This window comes from Ischnura elegans, chromosome 5, assembly GCF_921293095.1.
Source record: "Ischnura elegans chromosome 5, ioIscEleg1.1, whole genome shotgun sequence".
NCBI classification, from domain to species: Eukaryota; Metazoa; Arthropoda; class Insecta; order Odonata; family Coenagrionidae; genus Ischnura; species Ischnura elegans.
In genome coordinates, this window is record NC_060250.1 from 96,918,661 (window position 1) to 96,937,976 (window position 19,316).

General features: G+C 37.2%; 1 protein-coding gene and 1 long non-coding RNA gene across 4 annotated transcripts in view; one reads left to right on the plus strand and one right to left on the minus strand.

Moving 5' to 3' along the window:
- The window catches only part of LOC124159303, an 89,447-nt gene that overhangs the window by 23,641 nt on the left and 46,490 nt on the right, over positions 1-19,316 (minus strand). For 2 of the 3 annotated variants that reach the window (XM_046535035.1, XM_046535034.1), the window contains exons 5-9: positions 14,000-14,129; positions 8,458-8,696; positions 8,187-8,312; positions 4,605-4,712; positions 4,173-4,307 (exon numbers count right to left, since the gene is read on the minus strand). In XM_046535035.1, the coding sequence (XP_046390991.1) occupies positions 4,173-4,307; positions 4,605-4,712; positions 8,187-8,312; positions 8,458-8,696; positions 14,000-14,129 (738 nt within the window). Of the gene's footprint in view, positions 1-4,172; positions 4,308-4,604; positions 4,713-8,186; positions 8,313-8,457; positions 8,697-13,943; positions 14,130-19,316 lie in introns of those variants that run through there. The other variant, XM_046535036.1, reaches the window with a different exon arrangement.
- LOC124159305 lies at positions 2,712-3,614 on the plus strand. Its single transcript, XR_006864938.1, has 3 exons — positions 2,712-3,079; positions 3,193-3,358; positions 3,442-3,614. It is a non-coding gene; the product is annotated as an uncharacterized LOC124159305 (long non-coding RNA).

Here is a 19,316-nt window from a genome sequence, read left to right on the forward strand (position 1 = left end):
ACTACTCGCGGTAAAGATGAACGGGCGAAACGCTGAACAGTTCCTAAATTCACACCGGATTCAATGATACTTTGTTCAGATTGTGCCCAAAGTGAGAGTTCGTCTACGCCAAGCCAAACCGCGAAGCATATGCCAAATCGAAAGGCGCCAAATTCGAAATTTGAAAATTTTGAATGCTCATATCCCTGAAAATTCGTAAATCGAATGCGAGTAGGAAGAGGACTTACTGTACGTCCAATTTGCGAGCGGTTACGAGTGGGTCACCATGGCTTCACAGGAATGAAACTTATTACATGATGTTGCGTGTACACTGAAGAAAGAGCCATAATTGACGCTCTTGGGCATAGTTCACGAGAAGAACTTAAACGCGGCGCGATTATTACAACTCAGCTTAGTGAATATGCACCTAAATGCCGTTGCTTATGCGGGGAACTTCTTAATAAAGTTCATTTTATAGCCGCCAGGACCGGGACTGAGGTTCGTAATTTCGTAAAAACGAAAATCTCGCAATAACGTTTCTTTTACTATAGCTAGCATATGCCTTTTCGTCGGGACCAACGATTTGCTTCGTAATAACGAGAACTTCGTAATAAAGTTGTTCGTATTAAGGAGAGTCTACTGTAACTCCAAAAGGCAAAATCAAATTTTTGGTTTGGACCCATATTGAGAGGTCAAAAGGTCAAAATTATAAAATTTTTCTTACACTCAACAAAACTTAGGACCTTTCCCCATAAGTATACCAATTTTCATGAATACTGCTTGATGAGAAGTTAGTAAAATTATTCAAAAATGACACACCACCTGTGGGACAGTCTGTATAAGTGGGGTTATTAATATATTTCCAAGCGATGTAAGACAAATATAAGTTGCTTCTGCAGCCTAAAATTTGGAAGTTCGGGAGTCAACTTGGAATTTTGGAACTGAGAGCAGAGAAAATAAATTACAATCGTACGGTCCAGGAAAAAATAATAAACCACTTGGGGTTAGATTGAGGGCACTACAATGGAAAGCTCTGCAAGCAGCTGCGATTTTACAGGACAATTTTTTATAGAGAAGAAGCACTGAATGACAATTCAGAAGCAACCCAAGGAGGAAGAAAAGTCAAAATGACATCACTTTGACCTCAAAATGACCCACGAAAAGTCACTATTCAGTCATAACCGTGAAGGTGACTTTTTGCAGGTCATTCTGATGTCAAAGTGACGTCATTTTGACTTTGAATTCATTTGTAGATGTTTTCATTAAAAGTGAGAGCATATAAAAAAATTATCAAATATTGTCTATGATACTGGCTCTCCCTGCATTCCAACCTGAAGGTTGGTTCGGAAAGGTGAGAGTAGAGCTCACCCCTGACACTTAATCACACAACCGCGCATGCAAATATCACACCATAAGGAGGGGGGCCAGTTCCTTTCCATGGGCTAGTTCTACAGATAATTATTAATTTTGGGGAGCCCAAAGCTTCACCCCAGGTTTGAACTCCTGGGACCCATCTCCCAATAGCCAATGGCTAGATCCAATAGGCCACTAACACAGTGGCATAGCCAGGTTTTAGGTCTAAATTTAAAAGCCTTAAAATTCTCCCCTCCTTCCTTTCCCCTATTGATACCCCAAGACGTGATTGCGCCACTTGCCCAGGGCGATATGTATCGTGAAATATCGCGATAATTAATTATATCGGGAATACGAATTCGAGTATCGTACATTATCGAAAAATCATTGTCCGATAAAAAGGGCACAATAAAAGTATTGGGACTGATAGAATATCGGAACCGATAAAATATCACGATATATCGTCCAATAAAAATATCGGGTGCAATAAATTAACTGAGCCATTAAAAATATCGGAATCGTTAAAAATAGTCTTCCGATAAAATACTACGGAACTACTATTATAAGGTAGAAATATCCTTTCGATAAAATATAAAGATATATCATCCGATAAAAAATATCGGGCCTGATAAAAATCGCCATTTGATAAAATACTACGCTTGATAATCCGATAAAAAATCGCCACTGCTAAAATATCGCGAAATATCATCCAATAAAAATTGCTGCTCGAATAAAATATCACGATTTATTGTCTTATAAAAGCCGCAGCCGCGATAAAACATTGTGATTTATCACCCGATCGCGTCGTCGCGCGCGATAAATTATCATGTTTTGGCATCGGGAAATTAGTTTGGGAAAATGTTTATGGCTGGAATATGTATAGGGTTGGCCTTCGTTTATGCTAGACCATAAATCGGTGCGTTAAAAACTTACTAATGTATGGTATATCGCGATATTAAATACGAGGTATTTTTTCATCGAATTATATATAACGTGATATATTTTATCTGAAGGCAAATTTTTATCGGGCTGGAGATTTTTTTATGAAATGATACATCGTGGTATTTTATCGGTAGGCGATTTTTATGGGCCCTGATATTTGTATCGTCCGATACAAATATTGGTTTAGGATATCGTCATGTTTTAATGGATATCGGATGATATTTATGATGATTTTTTTGTTCTCGATATTTTTATCGATTTTCGTCCGAGATTTAATGACGATATATGATAATTGTTCCTTAAAAATGGTCTATTATTCGCTTTTACCGCAAGAAAGTCCCCGGGAACGAACCTATTTCGCCAAAATATTTCGAAGGAAATCCGTGACGCGCCATTTCTAAACTAGAATGCGCCGCGGTTTTTTTAAATAACTCATCGTCGCTGATTGCTGCATTTGCGTAAGAAATAATTAAGCTTCTCCTCGTTTTCAATAATATTTTCGGTGAGAGCCCGTGCGTACGTCACTACGGGAATAATAGCCAATAATAAATATCCGTCTTCATTACAAATCAACAATGGAGCGTTCGTTATCTGCCATTTCTTGATTTATTTACGTTTGTTTTTACAAACGAGACAAGAGATTGCAATCATACAGGAGAGGAAAAGGAAATGAAAATTTGCTTTATATTAATCCAGAAGATGGGATGTTTGAAGCAGCTAATATGCCAAAAGTTCTCTGGATGACGAGAAGGATTTAAACAACTTTGAAGAGCTCCTGAAAACCTCATCTCTCTTCAAATCATTTGTGAGTAAATTGACTGTTATCTGCTCTACATCATCCATCAAATTAACCCTTCTATTTTCCCTTCTTGAGCCATATGAAAAAGTTAAAATTTATTTTGGTTTCCTTTCTCACAGGTTTAACATCTTAGACAAATTGCAGTTGATCATACTGATGGAGTTTTCAGCCCATGCGACCAGATATATGTGTACAAATGAATTTGCTCGCTGCATCAATTGGGATGGAGAGCTTGGAAAAATTATGTTCAACAACCCCTACATCAATACCTTAAGGCTATATGCAGTTAGTATCAATTTTTCTATTTAATTTATCATCGAAATTAGAAACTTTCAGCTTCTTGATGTTATTCTTTCCTTTGTTTGCAGTCCCACGATGGAAGAATTTCCCTGAGGATAAAGTAATGAAAACGAAGGCAAAGATTCAGCGGTGGTTCAAGACAATTGCTTAAGCAACTAGAGGCAACTGAAGGGAAAGGAAATGCAACAGAATCAACTGAAATGGCCAATGTAGATGATTTTTCTCGATTTGTATTTGAAGAGGGAGAAAAGGAACATTAAAAGGAAAATTAAAAACAAATCCTGAGGAATTTCTTCTTGTAAAATCTATCTGTTTTTTGTTGCAATAAACCCTAATAAAGGTTGAGTTTCATATCTGAAGTGTTTAATTATCCCTAAATGACAATCTAAATACAGAAATTATAGTATGAATTGTCATTAGAAGAACAAATAGATTTGGTCACAAATAGTCAAAGTGAGGTCAAAATGAGGTCAAAATGATAGGTAGTCATTTTAGGTCATATTGACATCATCATGAGTCACGAAGGATGTCATTTCAAGGGACCATTTTGAGGTCACCGTGACTACCAAGCCATGACTTGAAAATGACATCAAGATGATGTCATAATGACTTTTCATTCCTCCTTGGGAAGAGCACTTTTTTAAGCAGAAATCTTCTCAAAAGGGGAGTGGGTGCTGTACTGCACTATAACCTCCTTTGAGGCTTTTTTCTTTTCTTTTCAGAAGTTCTACCTTCAGCCCCATGAAGAGGTTCATTTTTTTCTATGACTGTACTAAAATAATAAAGTTCTTTTTCATACCAGTGGTGGTCCTGTTTGATACTGTTTAGCAGCAGCTGTGTAAGGTAATTCTGCAGGAAATACTTCATCCCAATACTGATCTTTAACCAACTCAGGATGCTCTTGATGCATTTCATCCACAATAAGATAGGAAACCTGGACACAGAAAATAAAAGTATTTACTTTAACAAAACGTAGCTTTTAAAATTATTTATCAACTTCAGTGTAACAATATTTGGTAATTATATCCTAATGATATGTATTAAAATGCCAATTTACCAATACCATCAATTGGACATGCGTTTAAGGAGTGAAAAACTGACCAAGTATGTAATGATTGATTTATACTTGAGTTTTAAGCAAAATAAAATGCAATCACGGATGGTATCTTCTGATTTTGAGTCAATATGGAAATATTCATTAGATTTTAAAATTAACTGGTCGTTAGCCAACCTGAAGGTTTCTGTCAACCAGCCAATTGACTTCAAAGTCGTCATCATCCTCACCAAAGGGATTCACCAAAGATTCAGCCACTTTCAGCCAACCCATGTAGAAGAAAAACTACAAAACAATAGAAAATATATTATAGTTTTCTACTTTCAATAGGAAATAAAGCCAACATTTTTGCATACCTTTCAATGCTGACCTTCTTCTTATTCTGAAAACACTAACTTTTTTGAAGGAAATTTTACATTGAAATCCCCACGCCCAAATGGAAGTTTTATTTTGCTGCATTTGACCTACAATTCTTACTTCACAAAATTTTTAATTCTTGGACTACAACCTTGTTGCAAAAGAAAAGGTCTATACAGCCAAATGACCCCTTGAGCTGCACTGGCATTTTTAACCAACAAACACCTTTTTTCTTCTGCCACAGGTTGCACTTTAAGAGCCACACAAAAGATAGTCGACATGGTGGGGATACACTGTTGGAATGGACTCTGGAAATCATATGAAATAGTCCTCCCTGAAGCAATGAAGTACAATCAAACGACCCTTGTAAACTCTTCAAACAAGACCTGACATCATGAATTACACCCACCCATAAGGGTGCATGTCATTCATGGAGGCAGAAATTGAGCCAGGTCCTACCAACCCAATAGCTCAGGTATACATGCTGACAAGCAATCATAAAAAGAAGGAAGGAGAATCCCAGGAAAAAAAAGTCAATTGACCAATTACCTAGTTATCTACCTATCATTCCCTCAAAAAGTTCTCCAACTATTTCCCCCCCACTCTACATTTCCTACTCTGCAGCCAATTAGCCACTGACTCAGGAATAAGAATTTCGTCATAAAGTAAAACAAACAAAGATAATTGAAATATAAATCATGTAAGAAAAGAATTTTGACCCTACACATAAAATCAGCAGTTAGAAAAACACTTGATAAACTTGTAAACTGTCTGTAATGGATAGGGACATGCAAAAGTCGCAAATGCGATAATGCGAATTTTGACGTGAATCCCGGGGTTTTCCCGTGAATACGCGAATTCCGGGGGTTTCCCGCGAATATGCAAATTTCGTGTTAATTGCGATTTTCTCCAATTCGTGGGCGATTTTCACCAACTCAGACGTGATTTCCACCATTTTTTTCTTCAGCTCATGCTTCTCCCACGACATCGTTTTTCGAGGCATATATTTAAGCCGTAATTTTTCCACTGCATTGGCCACTTTCTGACGCGACGAATTTCCATGGACCGTCGTTCACGGCACAGTGCCGTGAGATGTCTCGTTTAAAGTGGCCTGAATTTCAAGACACCATGCCGTAAACAGCTGCCTGCAAAAAGTCGTCGCGTCTGAAAGTAACCTCAAGGTAGCACTGTGTGTATTTCACGCCATAAACGGTGCACCGCTGAGCCGGATGGAACCTTGCCTTGCTGACTGTCGCCAACTCTATGCCATCAACTGCGCGATTCGACTCGTTTGAAGACATGCATCGAGACCAATAGTTATTTGAAAGCACGGTGCCATGCCATTGACGACAGCCGGAGCAAAGCCGGCTCATCTGAAAGTAGTGGTGTGCCGTCTATGCCGTGAAATACACACGGAGCTACATTGAGGCAGCTTCCAGCCGAAACGACTTACCACTGGCTGCAGTTCCCAGCACAGTGCCGTGAAATTCAGGTCACTTTCTGACAAGACGACTCTCTGGATTTCACGGCGCTGTGCCGTGAACGGCAGCCCACGGAAATTCGTCGCATCGGTGAGCGACCAATGCAGTGCAAAAATTACAGCTTAAATATTTGCCTCGAAAAATAATTTTGAAGGAGAAGCATGAGCAGAAGGAAAACGAATGTCGAAGATACACGTTTCCTTGCTCTCCTCCTTTTATGACATTTGTGGGTTTGCAAAGTCTTAGTTTCGGGACCCAACACAGTGGAACACAGGCCGTACCCCCAAAATTCAGGAGCTTGTACCCGGACCCCTCATCTTACATTGCCCCACTTTGTGGTAAGGGACTGCAATCATACATTGCGCATTCAGTTAGTTTGCGAAATAAATACATGCTTCTTTCTCAAAAAATATAAATTAAGAATTGAATTCTTTGTCTTTTGAGTAGCATTTACAATATTTAAAGGAAATTCCACCATAAATATTATCTTATATCTCGATTTCAGTATAAAATCAGCATGGGAATTGTTAATGCATTAAATTCGTTAATGCTGACACTAGAGTTTCATTCAAACTTTTAAAATTCTCAAAATAAAACTAGGAATTCAAATGGAAGTCTGCAATTTACGTGCAAGCAACAATCATCCATATAGCTAATTCATATAAACAAAGCATGAGTTGACAGTGAACCAATGCCGCTGGTAGGGTTATAAACCGCGAAAGGAGGGAAACCAACTACCCTCAGAGTCCAAGATAATGCGAAGTCCCCACTAGGAAGGATCAAAAAAGATTGGTGTTTAGAGTGTGTGATTATCTGCAAGACCCTTCTTAACAAATGTCCAACATAAATGCTCCATACAGAGAAGACCGAAGAGTCTCTTGGGGTGCAGCCCTGCATTCATGCTAAGGTGAGAACTCCACCGTTTTGAAAGGGTTAAGGAAATTAAAAATGAGCCTCGAGAATATTCATAAGAGTACTTTGTTTGATAAAACCACTTATTACATCTGCAAAACATGTCAACCTCTAAAGCAGCTGCTGTTAAGTTAATACCTATGCAGATGGCTGAAGAGGCATCAACCAAACTTAGTTCGCTTATGGTAGAAGACCTAAGCAGAAAAATAGTTATTTGAAAAGATCTCAGTTTTTGATCCCCAAGAAGTTCCGACTACAGACATGAACCCTGACTAAAAGACAAAAAATTCATGGCCTGGAATCAATGGAGACGGAGAAGTTGATGTTGGGGTATTACTTGGAGAATTACAGAAATTACTACAAAAGCAAAATTCCCGGGGTTCAGTGGATATAATTAAAGCAACCCAGGAGCTCAAATGCCTGAGACATCGTTTGCATCTAAGTGCCTTTAAGTAATTTAAATCCCTTCTGCAAACGTTGACTCAGAAAGATTTCTTTCCTTGTGTTGACAGATTAGAGAACAAATGTAAAAGATGACAACTTGAGCACAGTAGCAGTATTTTGTTTGAAATTACTGACATTTAAAAGTAATTTGTCTCTATGTAAGCTGGATGTATGGATATGCAAAGGATAAAATATGTAAAATAGGTAAATTCAGTCAATACTCTATGCATATTATTGCTTATATTATATTATTCCCGGTCAATAATATCCTAAATTTAGGGCAATGGGTGGGCCACTGGAAGGATGGCTCTCAATCAACATCAATTATTTTGCCGTTAAAATAACACCGATTTCAGGGCAAAATAACATAACATTTTGTAAAAAAATAACCCCACTTTTGGCTATAAAATAACCCCACCTTTTGCATGTCCCTAGTAATGGATTAAGATTGCAACCACCAGACTAGTATAGGGAAAATTTCACTACAAATTAAAAATTAATATTTCCAACTCATCAAAAATGATTGGGCTATTAAATTATTAGTTGGGCATAAAATAATTATTACCTGTAAAAATGTAAATATTGGCACCACCAAATCCACCTGCATATCTTTGGTGATTCTTGAGCCATCCAAAAATTGATGCCCCATCAATGTTGCAAGGAAGAATATATATACTGCTAGAGTCACCACCTATTTATGGGTAACAATTCATGAATTACAGGGACATTTCCAAAAAAATATGGTATCTATTTACCACTCATGTGTTATTTAGATACATAATTTGTCAAGCAGCTTCTTTTCTTAACACTACCAAAAAGAATGGGAGATACATCACCTGAGTATACACTAAGGGAATGCTAATCCAATCATAATTTAGCATTCCACCACATTGTCCTCTGAAAGTACAAAGACCATCAATAAGGGTCTTCATGGAAAAATCATCTCGAATTCTTCCTTCTTTCCTAGCACGGGTGACAATACTTCCAGCCCAAACCAGAGGCATCCAATATTTTGGATGAGGTGTCTTTGAATCCAAATCTTCAAATATTTTCTTCTCGGTTGGTTGCATAAAGCCTAAAAGAAAAATAATATTGCAGGAGGATTTCAGAAACATAAAATAAAAAGTAGAATGAAAGCTTTAATAGTAGGACTCTCACAACAACGAAAGATGATGAAAACCATCATATGCACAAAGACTAATTTTGATGCTACCCAACTCTACCTGGCTCTCAATCAACTTAGTGCTATGAATTGTTTGAAGAGCCTATAGCATGCAGAGTCGATCCAAAGACAAACATTTAAGATAGCACATCTTTTAAAGCAATAAAGTTCCAAGTCAGCTACATGATCATAAGAGAAACTGGGGCTCTAGGCTACAGAAAGATCCAGAAAATGTGAAATTTCCCCGAATAAATTAAGAATACAAACCATAACTGTCCTCACATTAAATATTTTCCGATAAATTATTTCATTTTTCATTTCTTTTAGAGTGTCATTAATTCATTTGATGGTAAATCGTGTTTCTATCAGTTGCCTTAAAATTCATAATTTTGAATTTTGGTGATTATTGTGAAATAGCCTCAAAGGCTACATTAAAGATACCTATTAAACAGCTTGAAGAGGAAGATCCTTAGGAGAATATACGGACCCATCCAAAAAAATATACAGGCATATGTGAACCAATGCAGAGCTCTACAGACTGTACAAAAAACCTAGCCTGGTAAATGAAATCATGTGTGCTAGACGGAGTTGGCTTAGTCATCTAGAGAAAATGCCTGAAAATAGGGCAGTACGGGGGACACTAAGTCAGTAGCCAGAGTGAAGAAGACTTCCAAAATAACCGTGAATAAGGTGGCTGGATGACGTAGAAGATGACCTGGCACATATTGGAGAAATTGGAGGAAGGAGATGGCAACCCCTTGCTTCTGTTTCACTACCTGGCAATTGAAGTACTACACATATACACTTCCAAATCCAAATCTGATATAGAGGTGGATACCAAAGACAAGCCGATGAGAAGTGGCAGCCAAAATCATTTTTAGTTATTTACCATCTATTTCATTAAAATTTATACTATTCATATTTTACAAATTTCATAATACATTAGACTCTTGTTAATACAAACAACCTTATTATGAAGTTCTCGTTATTACGAAGTAAATTGTTGGTCCCGATGAAAAGGAAAATCCAATCTACAGTAAAAGAAATGTTATTACAAAATTGCTAACCTCAGTTCAGGTCCTGGGGATTATTAAGTGAGCTTTATTACAAAGTTCCACGGATAAGCACTCTAATGGCATTTTTATACACTATGCTACAACAAAATTATTGCGCTGCATTTAAGTTCTCCTACTGCACTCTGCCCAAGAGCTTCAATTATAGTTCTTTCTTCAGTTGGAGATACTTCGGTATCCACGCAGCATCATAAAATAAGCTTCATTTCTGTGCAATCATGGGGACCCACTCAAAACCCCTTGTAAATTGGACATACAGTTAGTACTCTTCCTACACACATTTCATTTCCTAACTTTCAGAGATATGAGCATTTAAAAAATTCAAGCATGCCTGAAATTTAAAATTTGGCACTTTTTGAGTTGGCCGATGGGACGCAATATGGCATTGAGGAACTCGCACTTTGGGCATAAACTGAACAAAGTATCATTGAATGCGGTGCGAAGTCAGGAACTGTTCAGCGTTTCACCCACTCCTCCTTCCCATGAACAGTGTTTTTTTTTCGGTTCTGGCTGCATCACACACCCAGCTAGATCAGTTTGTCACAATCGCGAGTTAACGCACAATTGTGATGCAATGTTGCATTCTACAGGATAACCGCACTCCTAGATGCCTTGCATAGGTTTATCAACGAACGAACAAGGTCTCAAGGAACGCATGTTCATATATCGAGCACTTACTGTATTCAGGAAGTTATCAACCCTCAATTGCATCCTGCTGCATTCTTCTATCGAGAAAAGGAAACGAAAGTGTTTGAATTTGTATATTTGCACGTAATTTATTCGAATATTATACACTTTGCTCTGAAGCTATTTCACAGAGCGACGAAAAGTATGGGAGATTCAAGAGACAAGAAATTTTGACAAACTATGTTTTATCGACGATTCCTAAAAGAAGCGTTTGTACGAACTTCGTTGTTACGAACCTCTGGTTTTTCGGTCCCGTGAACTTCGTAAAACAAGAGTCTCCTGAATGTAAATAAGAATTCCAGAGAACTAAGTTTACTATAGCAAGGATGATACACTGATTTCGTGCAGGTCCTGAGTTTAGTGACATGCAAAGAAAGTACAGCGGTGGTGCCAACAAGGCCAAATTTATAGTTGTAGCGTAAGGGTTATCAAGTCCTAAGAAAGCCGATTATGATAAAAATGAATATTTTAGACACATTTCAGTCACCAATGAACCCTCGACAGGCACCAGCACTTTACTGATGTATAGTCTCCAATATGTTATTGAAATGAGGCACAAAATGATATTATTTTTTTTTTGCATATTTAGAGTGACCAGATGAATGTCATTTAAAACAGGGGATAAACTGCTTCAAAAAGGAGGAAATGTTAAGAAATTATGTTAAGTATTATGAAATAGCCACCACTCTCTTCCCCATTAATTTCTGCAAAACTGGCCATAAAGGAGTTCATAATAATAAAATTCGAGAATTGAATTATTATTTTTGTCCCTGATATTCTTTCTTAGTAATATATTGGCAATTATGAAAAAGGAATATTAGAACCTACTTCATTTCAACACCTAAATGAATAAAATGAATTGCCTGAGTACACAAAAATAAATTGACATGGTGCAAGTTATTTATCATGGCAGGGGATTTAATATTAGTAGCTTGATTAATTAATGGTGAATTATTGGTAGGCATCGTCAATGTTTTGCATGGTACAGAATGCATGGTATTGGTCTGTTTTTCAGTTCATAACAGCAAAAGCTGATACAAAGTAATTTTTTAAATTATAATGATAAAGGGGTGAATATAAAGCAACTTTACTGGCAGTTAGAAATCTGCAGCCAGCAAAATAAAGTAATTTATTTTGAGAAATTTATAAACATTGTTTCTTTCAGAGATCGGACATTCGAATATTAATAACTTAAATTTTTTTATTAGACCCAGAGATCGGAAAACTTAAATCCTTTGATTATCAAGCAAAAAAGGAAAACCCCATATGCATTAAAAACTCAATTGGTGAAAAAATATTTTCAATAATGATCAATGAAAGCAGTTGGTATAGGTGATTATTATTTGAGTAACACTTGAAGTATCTGGATCACTGGCTGAATATAGGGTAGGAAGGGGAAGGAATAGAAGAGGTTTCATGACAGAATTGAGAATAATAGGATTAACTGAAGATGAAAATTAAAAGTACGTACGGGGATCAGCTTGTGACATTATGTCGCATGTAAACCTACTGCAACTGGTAGATTAACTATGATAATAAAAGCGAGAGTGATAATTCTCAAATACTTATCCATTACACCTGATCTGCTATAACTTTGATTGCTCAAATAATAATTTTCATATAATTTACAGCAATATGGTTAAAATTTTTTTTAAACATTTCAACGGTGAAAGAATTTTTTTGAGGATTTTCCAGGACAAGACATGAAAATCCTGGACAATATGCATTTCCCCAGACAGATGACACATTTTCCCAGAATTTTAGCCATCCTGTTTTTCTTCACTTAAATAAAAAGGACTCCCACTGAATACCACAGAGCAATTGGCACTAAGGATTGAGGAGTGGACAATGTACCAGATTGAAAAAAAAATGCTCTCTATATTATACCAACTTCCTGTGTTGTTTGATTTCAAAACAAGGTCCATATAAATAATATGAAATAATTTAACCCTTTCGAGATGGGAGAGTTATCGTCTTAGCATGTCTGCTGTACTGAGCCCCAAGAGACTCTTCTTTCTCGTGGTACGGAGCATTTTTGGAGGGCATTCGTTAAGAAGGGTCTCGCTGAACCTTTTTCGACCCCTCCACGCAGGGACTTTGCATTATCTCTGACTCCGAGAGTAGTTGTGCTCCCTCCTTTCCGGATTTACGACCATACCTGCGGCACAGGTTTGCAGTCAACTTATGCATTGCTTATATGTATTTAGCAAATGGATAATTGTTGCTTGCACATAAATCACAGACTTTGAATAGAATTCCTCATTTTTTTCTGAGCATTGTCAAATTTTAAACGAAGTTCTAAGGCCAATATTAACGCATTAATGCAGCAACAAATTCCATGTTGATTTTTATACATAACTCGAGATATAAGTTAATATTTATCGTACAATTTTGCTTCAAAATTGTAAACGCTTCTCAAGAGACAAATAATTCAATTCTTAGTTTATTTTTCTTGAGAAATGAACAAATATTTATTTCGAAACCTGACTGAATATACCATTGTATGACCGCTGTCCCTTACCTCTAATAGGGGTTATAAAAGAGGAGGGGTCCAGGTACCTGCTCCTGGATTTCGAGGTTAAATCCTAAGCCCCGCAGGGTTGGGTCCCGAGACAAAGAGGACGTAAACCCGCGAAGGAAAATCTCACACGTAAATACACGGCCATCGTCTCCCGGGTCAGGAAACGTCTACACGTATATATAGGTGTATAGTAGGGAAAAGGTTAATAGAATCTTTGATGAAATAAAATGAATATCCAATACATTAATGAATAAGTAGGTAATCTACCCAAGTTAGTGAAAATGCAACAAAATAAAATTTTAGGCCTAAATAATTACTGAATTAAAATGTTAAAAAAACAATACAATGGTGTAAGACAATAAACACATACTACTATGATGGGTGGAAAATGAAAGGTAAATGAACAGTTCTATATCGACTTGACTACATTCACTAGAATAAAAAAAATTATGTTCTACTAAAATCTTGCTATTTCAACAAAATTATTATGAGCATGGCCAGGGAGGATATGGAGGGCAGCTGTCCATCCCAAAGGCAAGGGTTAGGTCACATTTTTTCAAAAATGTTGGCCATAGCCACATGATGATTATACATAGATATCCTGCTCCCATCCACTAATATATAAATCCTGGCTACCCCATGAATCATACTACAGTCAATTTACACCAATGACCACTCAGCATACACTACACATATCTTCCTCTATACATAGTAATATCTTCAGTAAAATAAAGATAACAACAGAGTTATAATTTCAGACAAATCCAAAAAAGCAAATGTGAGGAAAAATAAGGATCAATAACGATAAAATTAAACTCTAAAAGAGAGACACTAAATTTGAATTAATGACAACGAGTAATTCATTGATGGCCGACTCACTGTCTTCATGTGTGCAGCAGAGAGAAAAATCCTGAATGTGGATCAGAGGAACCCACCTGCCTCAACTAGGTGGTCTAGCGTTGGAAATCGCTTCTTTACCCGGGGGCACATCATACTTAGTGTGACAACAAAGGAGAGGTTCACATAGCGAAGAATAGTGCGCCGCATAAGCCGTCCCCTTTCATCCTGAGAATTCCAAGAGAGAAAAAACATCCATGCTTCAAATGCTTAATCACGGGGTAACCACACAAATAGTTATTAAATGGGAAATTTAAATAATTTAGAGGAAAAATCAAAAGCAAAGACAGTACTATATATTGCAATAATTCCCACATGCATGTCAATTTCACACCACTCCATAGAGTGAATTTAATGAAATAAATATGAAACCATACAGTATTCATTCACAAAAACATACGGCACAACACACAGTCTTAATTCCAAAATGGAATTTCAGAAATGAAAGCAAAGGGATAAAAGGGAAAGATAAATTGAATAAAATTCAGTCATTGAGTATACAGCTTCATGGTTCTGATTTAAAAGGCAAATGAGAAGAGATTCACCTATATTGAATGAGTATGCCCTTTTCTTCATTTATGATTATCATTCCCAAAACTTATTGCTTAAATTAACCTTTTATCCAACACAATTAGAAAAATTTTCTTAAGACCACAGGACTGTAAAAGCCAAAACATTTGTTTCCTGCAATATTTTACCATATTTAGCATGCCTGCACCAAGAAAAAAAACAATAAAAGTAATGAACCTTGAGTATAGTGAAAGATGTATTTCCATAGCCTAGTGAAAGAAGCCTAGTGAAGGATGTATTTCCATAATACAGAGGAAGCTCAGTGCTCATAATCCCTGGTATATTGCTCACTATATTGACTGCTTATAACAAGCAAAAGTGAAGGATTACGCCCCACAATTCCTACATTCACTTTACCTCATTGCTTTTCTTTAATGTTGGTATATTTCTCAGAGGAATAAGACAGTTTTCCTTAATTTGCATATTTGAGTAATTTTTCAAATAAAATACAGCAAAGCAATTATCAGCTCTCGGTTCCAAAAACTAAGCATTTGTGGCTGGGTAGCAACATGTCTGCAGATCTGGGATCATCCAGGATTGGTAAGAAGAATCAAATGGCTATGCAACTGCAGAAATAATATTCCATACACTGCACCAAATCATAGCATTGCACAAAGTTGCATGAGAATCAATCATAGCGGGATGCAGTTTCATGGGCATCTGTTGAAGCCATGTCATCAACACTTGGTATGTATCAGTAAACAGACCTCTTGAGAAGGCAAGTGATACGTGATTGTGCCATCCTGCATCATGCAGCCACGGACGTGCAGTTATTGAGTGCAAGCACTTAAATCCACACATTTTTGTAATAAGAAATGGACAGCAGATGAAAAAAAAAACAAATCATGGGACAGTGGAGACTGGTGGTGTGGGGAAGGTGTAGACAGATGGCGACTTTATAGATTTCCGATTATCTGTTTTCGACTGGTCTAGCCACGTGCTTTACCAACAGTGTCACTCTCCACTATTACCATATTGGCTAGGAGCCTCCCTGCCTCCCCTCCTTGCATTTGGATTAAAGGAAAAGAACTACAGAAGACTGTGATTTCATAAAAAATATGCCAGGGAAGGCAACAGAAGTTTGGTGAGAGAACTACATGTACATATGTCTAGACATATGTTTTATGCTTGAGATGGCACTCTATTAACACCATGGATCACACATCATATATTAGAGATCAAAGAAAAAGAATAGGGAACTTGCATATATTTCAGATATAATCAATAGCCCCAAAATTATATAAAAATATATGTTTGCATACCTCGGTGAAAGTTTTTTTATTATTTTATTACGTGGTTTACGATATTTAATGCATCAAAGTTCACGAGAATTTTCAAATGCAAGTGAGAAGCGAAAACGCCCGATGATTGGCTGGTAGAAAAGTGACGTCATAGTTCAGTGCGAGGAGAGACGGCGGCACGGCCATAGTAGAGGTTGCATACTTATACATGCGACGGCGTGGTTATGATTCATTTATTGAAGTGCAGACGTATCGCAGTTGTTCATTGTGACTTCAGGGATATTATTTGATCTATTTTTTTCTTTATTGAAAGCGATAGATTGCGTAAAGATGAAGGAATATGGTTATTCTTAGGCTGATCCTAGCAAGCTTCCTGTTACTGATTCCATCATGATAACAGGGTATTTTTGTGAAACTGTAGACTTCGTCGGCGCGGAAAGTCGATGCCGAGAAATGGAAAGGTAGCTGATGTGCATCTGAAATGTTTTATAGTTCATAACAAAGTGAGACTTGCGTATAATATCGGCGAAAGCGTATACTCATGCGAAATGTGTATTCTTTTGGCAGTCCGGTAGTCTTATGGTGAACTTATTTCCACCTCGAAGCTGTCGATGATACTTTCAACTTAAAAATACCTTGCCTGGAGGGCGACAGGAAGCTCTGAAGAAGCCAGACTATTAATGTTTCAATTTAGTAGAGATAATATAGACGAACTTCCAACACAATCTACCATCTTATGACTCAAAACCCCGAAGCCACTTCCTATTCTGCAGAAAGAATCGGTCAATCGCTCTTCGATCAATATAATAAACACAACGTCTTTAGGTGTTAATAAGTTACTTTTGTAAAATGTAAATCCTTCCTAATTTAGCATTAAAATGTGAATGTTTTCCAAACAGAGTCTAACACATTTTGGGAGCTTTTCTCACGATATATCTGAAACTCTAAAGGCGAGCTCATCGTCATTGCGATCGGTTGTCACTTAAAAATTCCGAATCGGAAATCCTAGAGGGATGATCTTCGACGATGACCATGATCACCTGCACTCTCACTATCACTGGAACCCGTGGTGAAAATATCATCCCAATCCAATTTTTATTTGGTTTTAACTGGGGAAAGAGCAACATAGAACTGCGCATTCTTTGGGCAACTTGGGTTTGACTTTCCCTCAAACACCCCATTTACCCTGTGGTGCATCAGTCCTATCTTTTTACGATGGCCTGACAACCTTTAAATGGATCCTTGGTTTATCCTGACAACCAACTAAATGGAAATTGCTGATCCACACGTCTTCCTCTATCTCCACAGTTTCCAAATCAAGGGCCGCGGATTCCTCTTGTGACTCAACTTTTTCTGAAAAGCAAGCCGGCGTAAAATAAAATCAAAGAATGCTGCGATTCATTTTTTGTGACCACCTCTGGATTCCATTCTTTTTCCATCTACAACTTCATTTATCTTTCGGGGTAAACTATGGGACAAGAGTTTAAATAATATCATTAATTTATAACAAAATATAAGTTCTAAATATACCCAAAAGCCATTTTATTAATCCGCACTAATGAGTGTAAATTAATGTGGAAGATGAATGCTGTAGACGTAGTAGTTTTCCTTAGGTTGAGTTGCAAAGTTCATGAAGTTGACAAAACGGCTAATTTTTCGGTGCGCGGAGTCATTTATTGCACTGGCCGTGTCTACAGTTTTCAATTTTTTTGTAATAAAATAAAGCAGAATTTAGGATAAAATTTCCTTTAAAATGACGTATAGTTCATTATTATAGAATGCAGTGAAGCCAGGATATAAATTTGCAAAGTACAGCGGCACATCATTTTGACGCCGACAGTAGAAGAAAACGCTGTCTTCTTGGCTGGCACTCGAATGCATGAGGATCAACGTACGTACAAAATATTAAAATATAGAGCAACGTTGCTCTATATTTTCATATTTCCTCCCTTGATTTTAAACATCATGGAATTTTCTATGTCCTTCCGTAACTGAAATTGAACAAGTGCCGTAAATAATTTGAGTCCATCGTAACCATCGAGAAACACCTATCTCGATTTTTGTTGTGAAGTTGAATTTTTATTCTACGACGGCCGAATGATCGAAAAATCTCAGTTTCAAGTTATTCTGTCAATGAAATATGGAAATATTATTTATATTAAAGTTATCTTCGCTCACATAGCACACGGGTTTATCATTTCGTTTACTATACTCTTAATTTTCCGTAACGCTCATCCCGACAGACGGCATGCATCGAGGCTTTTCTTTTAATTTCCTCCGTGGGAATGCAGACGAAATTTTTTTCTGGGGTGTTATTGCACAGAGGAACAATGCACCACTTGTAATTTTCCCTTATTTCACCCATGTTCTCCTTTAAACGCAACGTGGCTCTTCCAAACCTGCAGTTACTGGGCTTGGATATTGGACTCCTACTGAACTATGACGTCACGGCCAAATATTAGTGGGGGCGGTATTTTTTAGCCCGCGAAACTCGGGAGACTTTTGGGAGTCATTTTCTAGTGTATAAACTGAATTTTAAACGGAAAAAAGTATATTGCGGTACTAAGTGTTTACTGTAGTATATCAGCATACTGTTTATAAAAAGTATGCAATTTCCCTATTATAGAGGGTTTTGGAAATAAAAAGTGGAGAAAAATATTAACCCTTTCAATTTCAATTTCTGCTTTCACTCCCAGAAATCTCAAGCCTGACACAAGAATGTGTCAGGCGCTCTTGATTTTAGTGTACTATATAACCAAATTCTTTCGTTTCAACTAAATACTGTAGAAGGAATACCATTTCATCAGGATTGACTAACATTCAAATAATCTCCAGTATAAAAGTGAAACTAATTCAAAATATAACAAACAATGTTTTTACAAGTGATTAACCTTTATCGTCCTTGCGGCCCCAAAAGGGACCACCTAATGTTTTTGTTTATGGCCTTGCAGTCCCTTTAGAAACCACTGAGACACACTTCGTTTAAAATCAGCTTATAATGAGTTTCGTCTCTCGAGAGTTAACTGGAGAGCTGCTTATATTTTAAACCTAGGCCATTTAAATGCCTGGCCATGCAGTGATACATCTGGGATTTAAAGCTGTCCTTTTCAGGTTAAACACTGAGCCGATATATCAGTATTTTGAGCATCTTCATGTTAACTTCCTAGAGATGGGATGATTTAGGGAGCATCGTGGCCTGGATTTGAATAAAACTGGGAGGCAGTTACACCAAGGCATAGACAAGTTGTAAATACATAGCGATGATCAGACTATTCATGAACTAGATGTGAAACATCTTGCATTCTATCTAACAGCTTATTTACACTGCTGCTAGAAAACATTAATTTGTGGTGAAATCTCCGCCTAGCTCTGGTATAGGATGGATTGGCCCAATCCAGCACATGGCATCTGCTAGCTATCATCACTGCCCCCAATCGATGATAGGGAGCCGGACTCGTGGTCTGTGTCTTCTTCCTCCACGAAGCCTTAGCAGCTATTGAAACAAACATTGTACAACTGTTTTCAGAGCTATTATTCTGCTGTC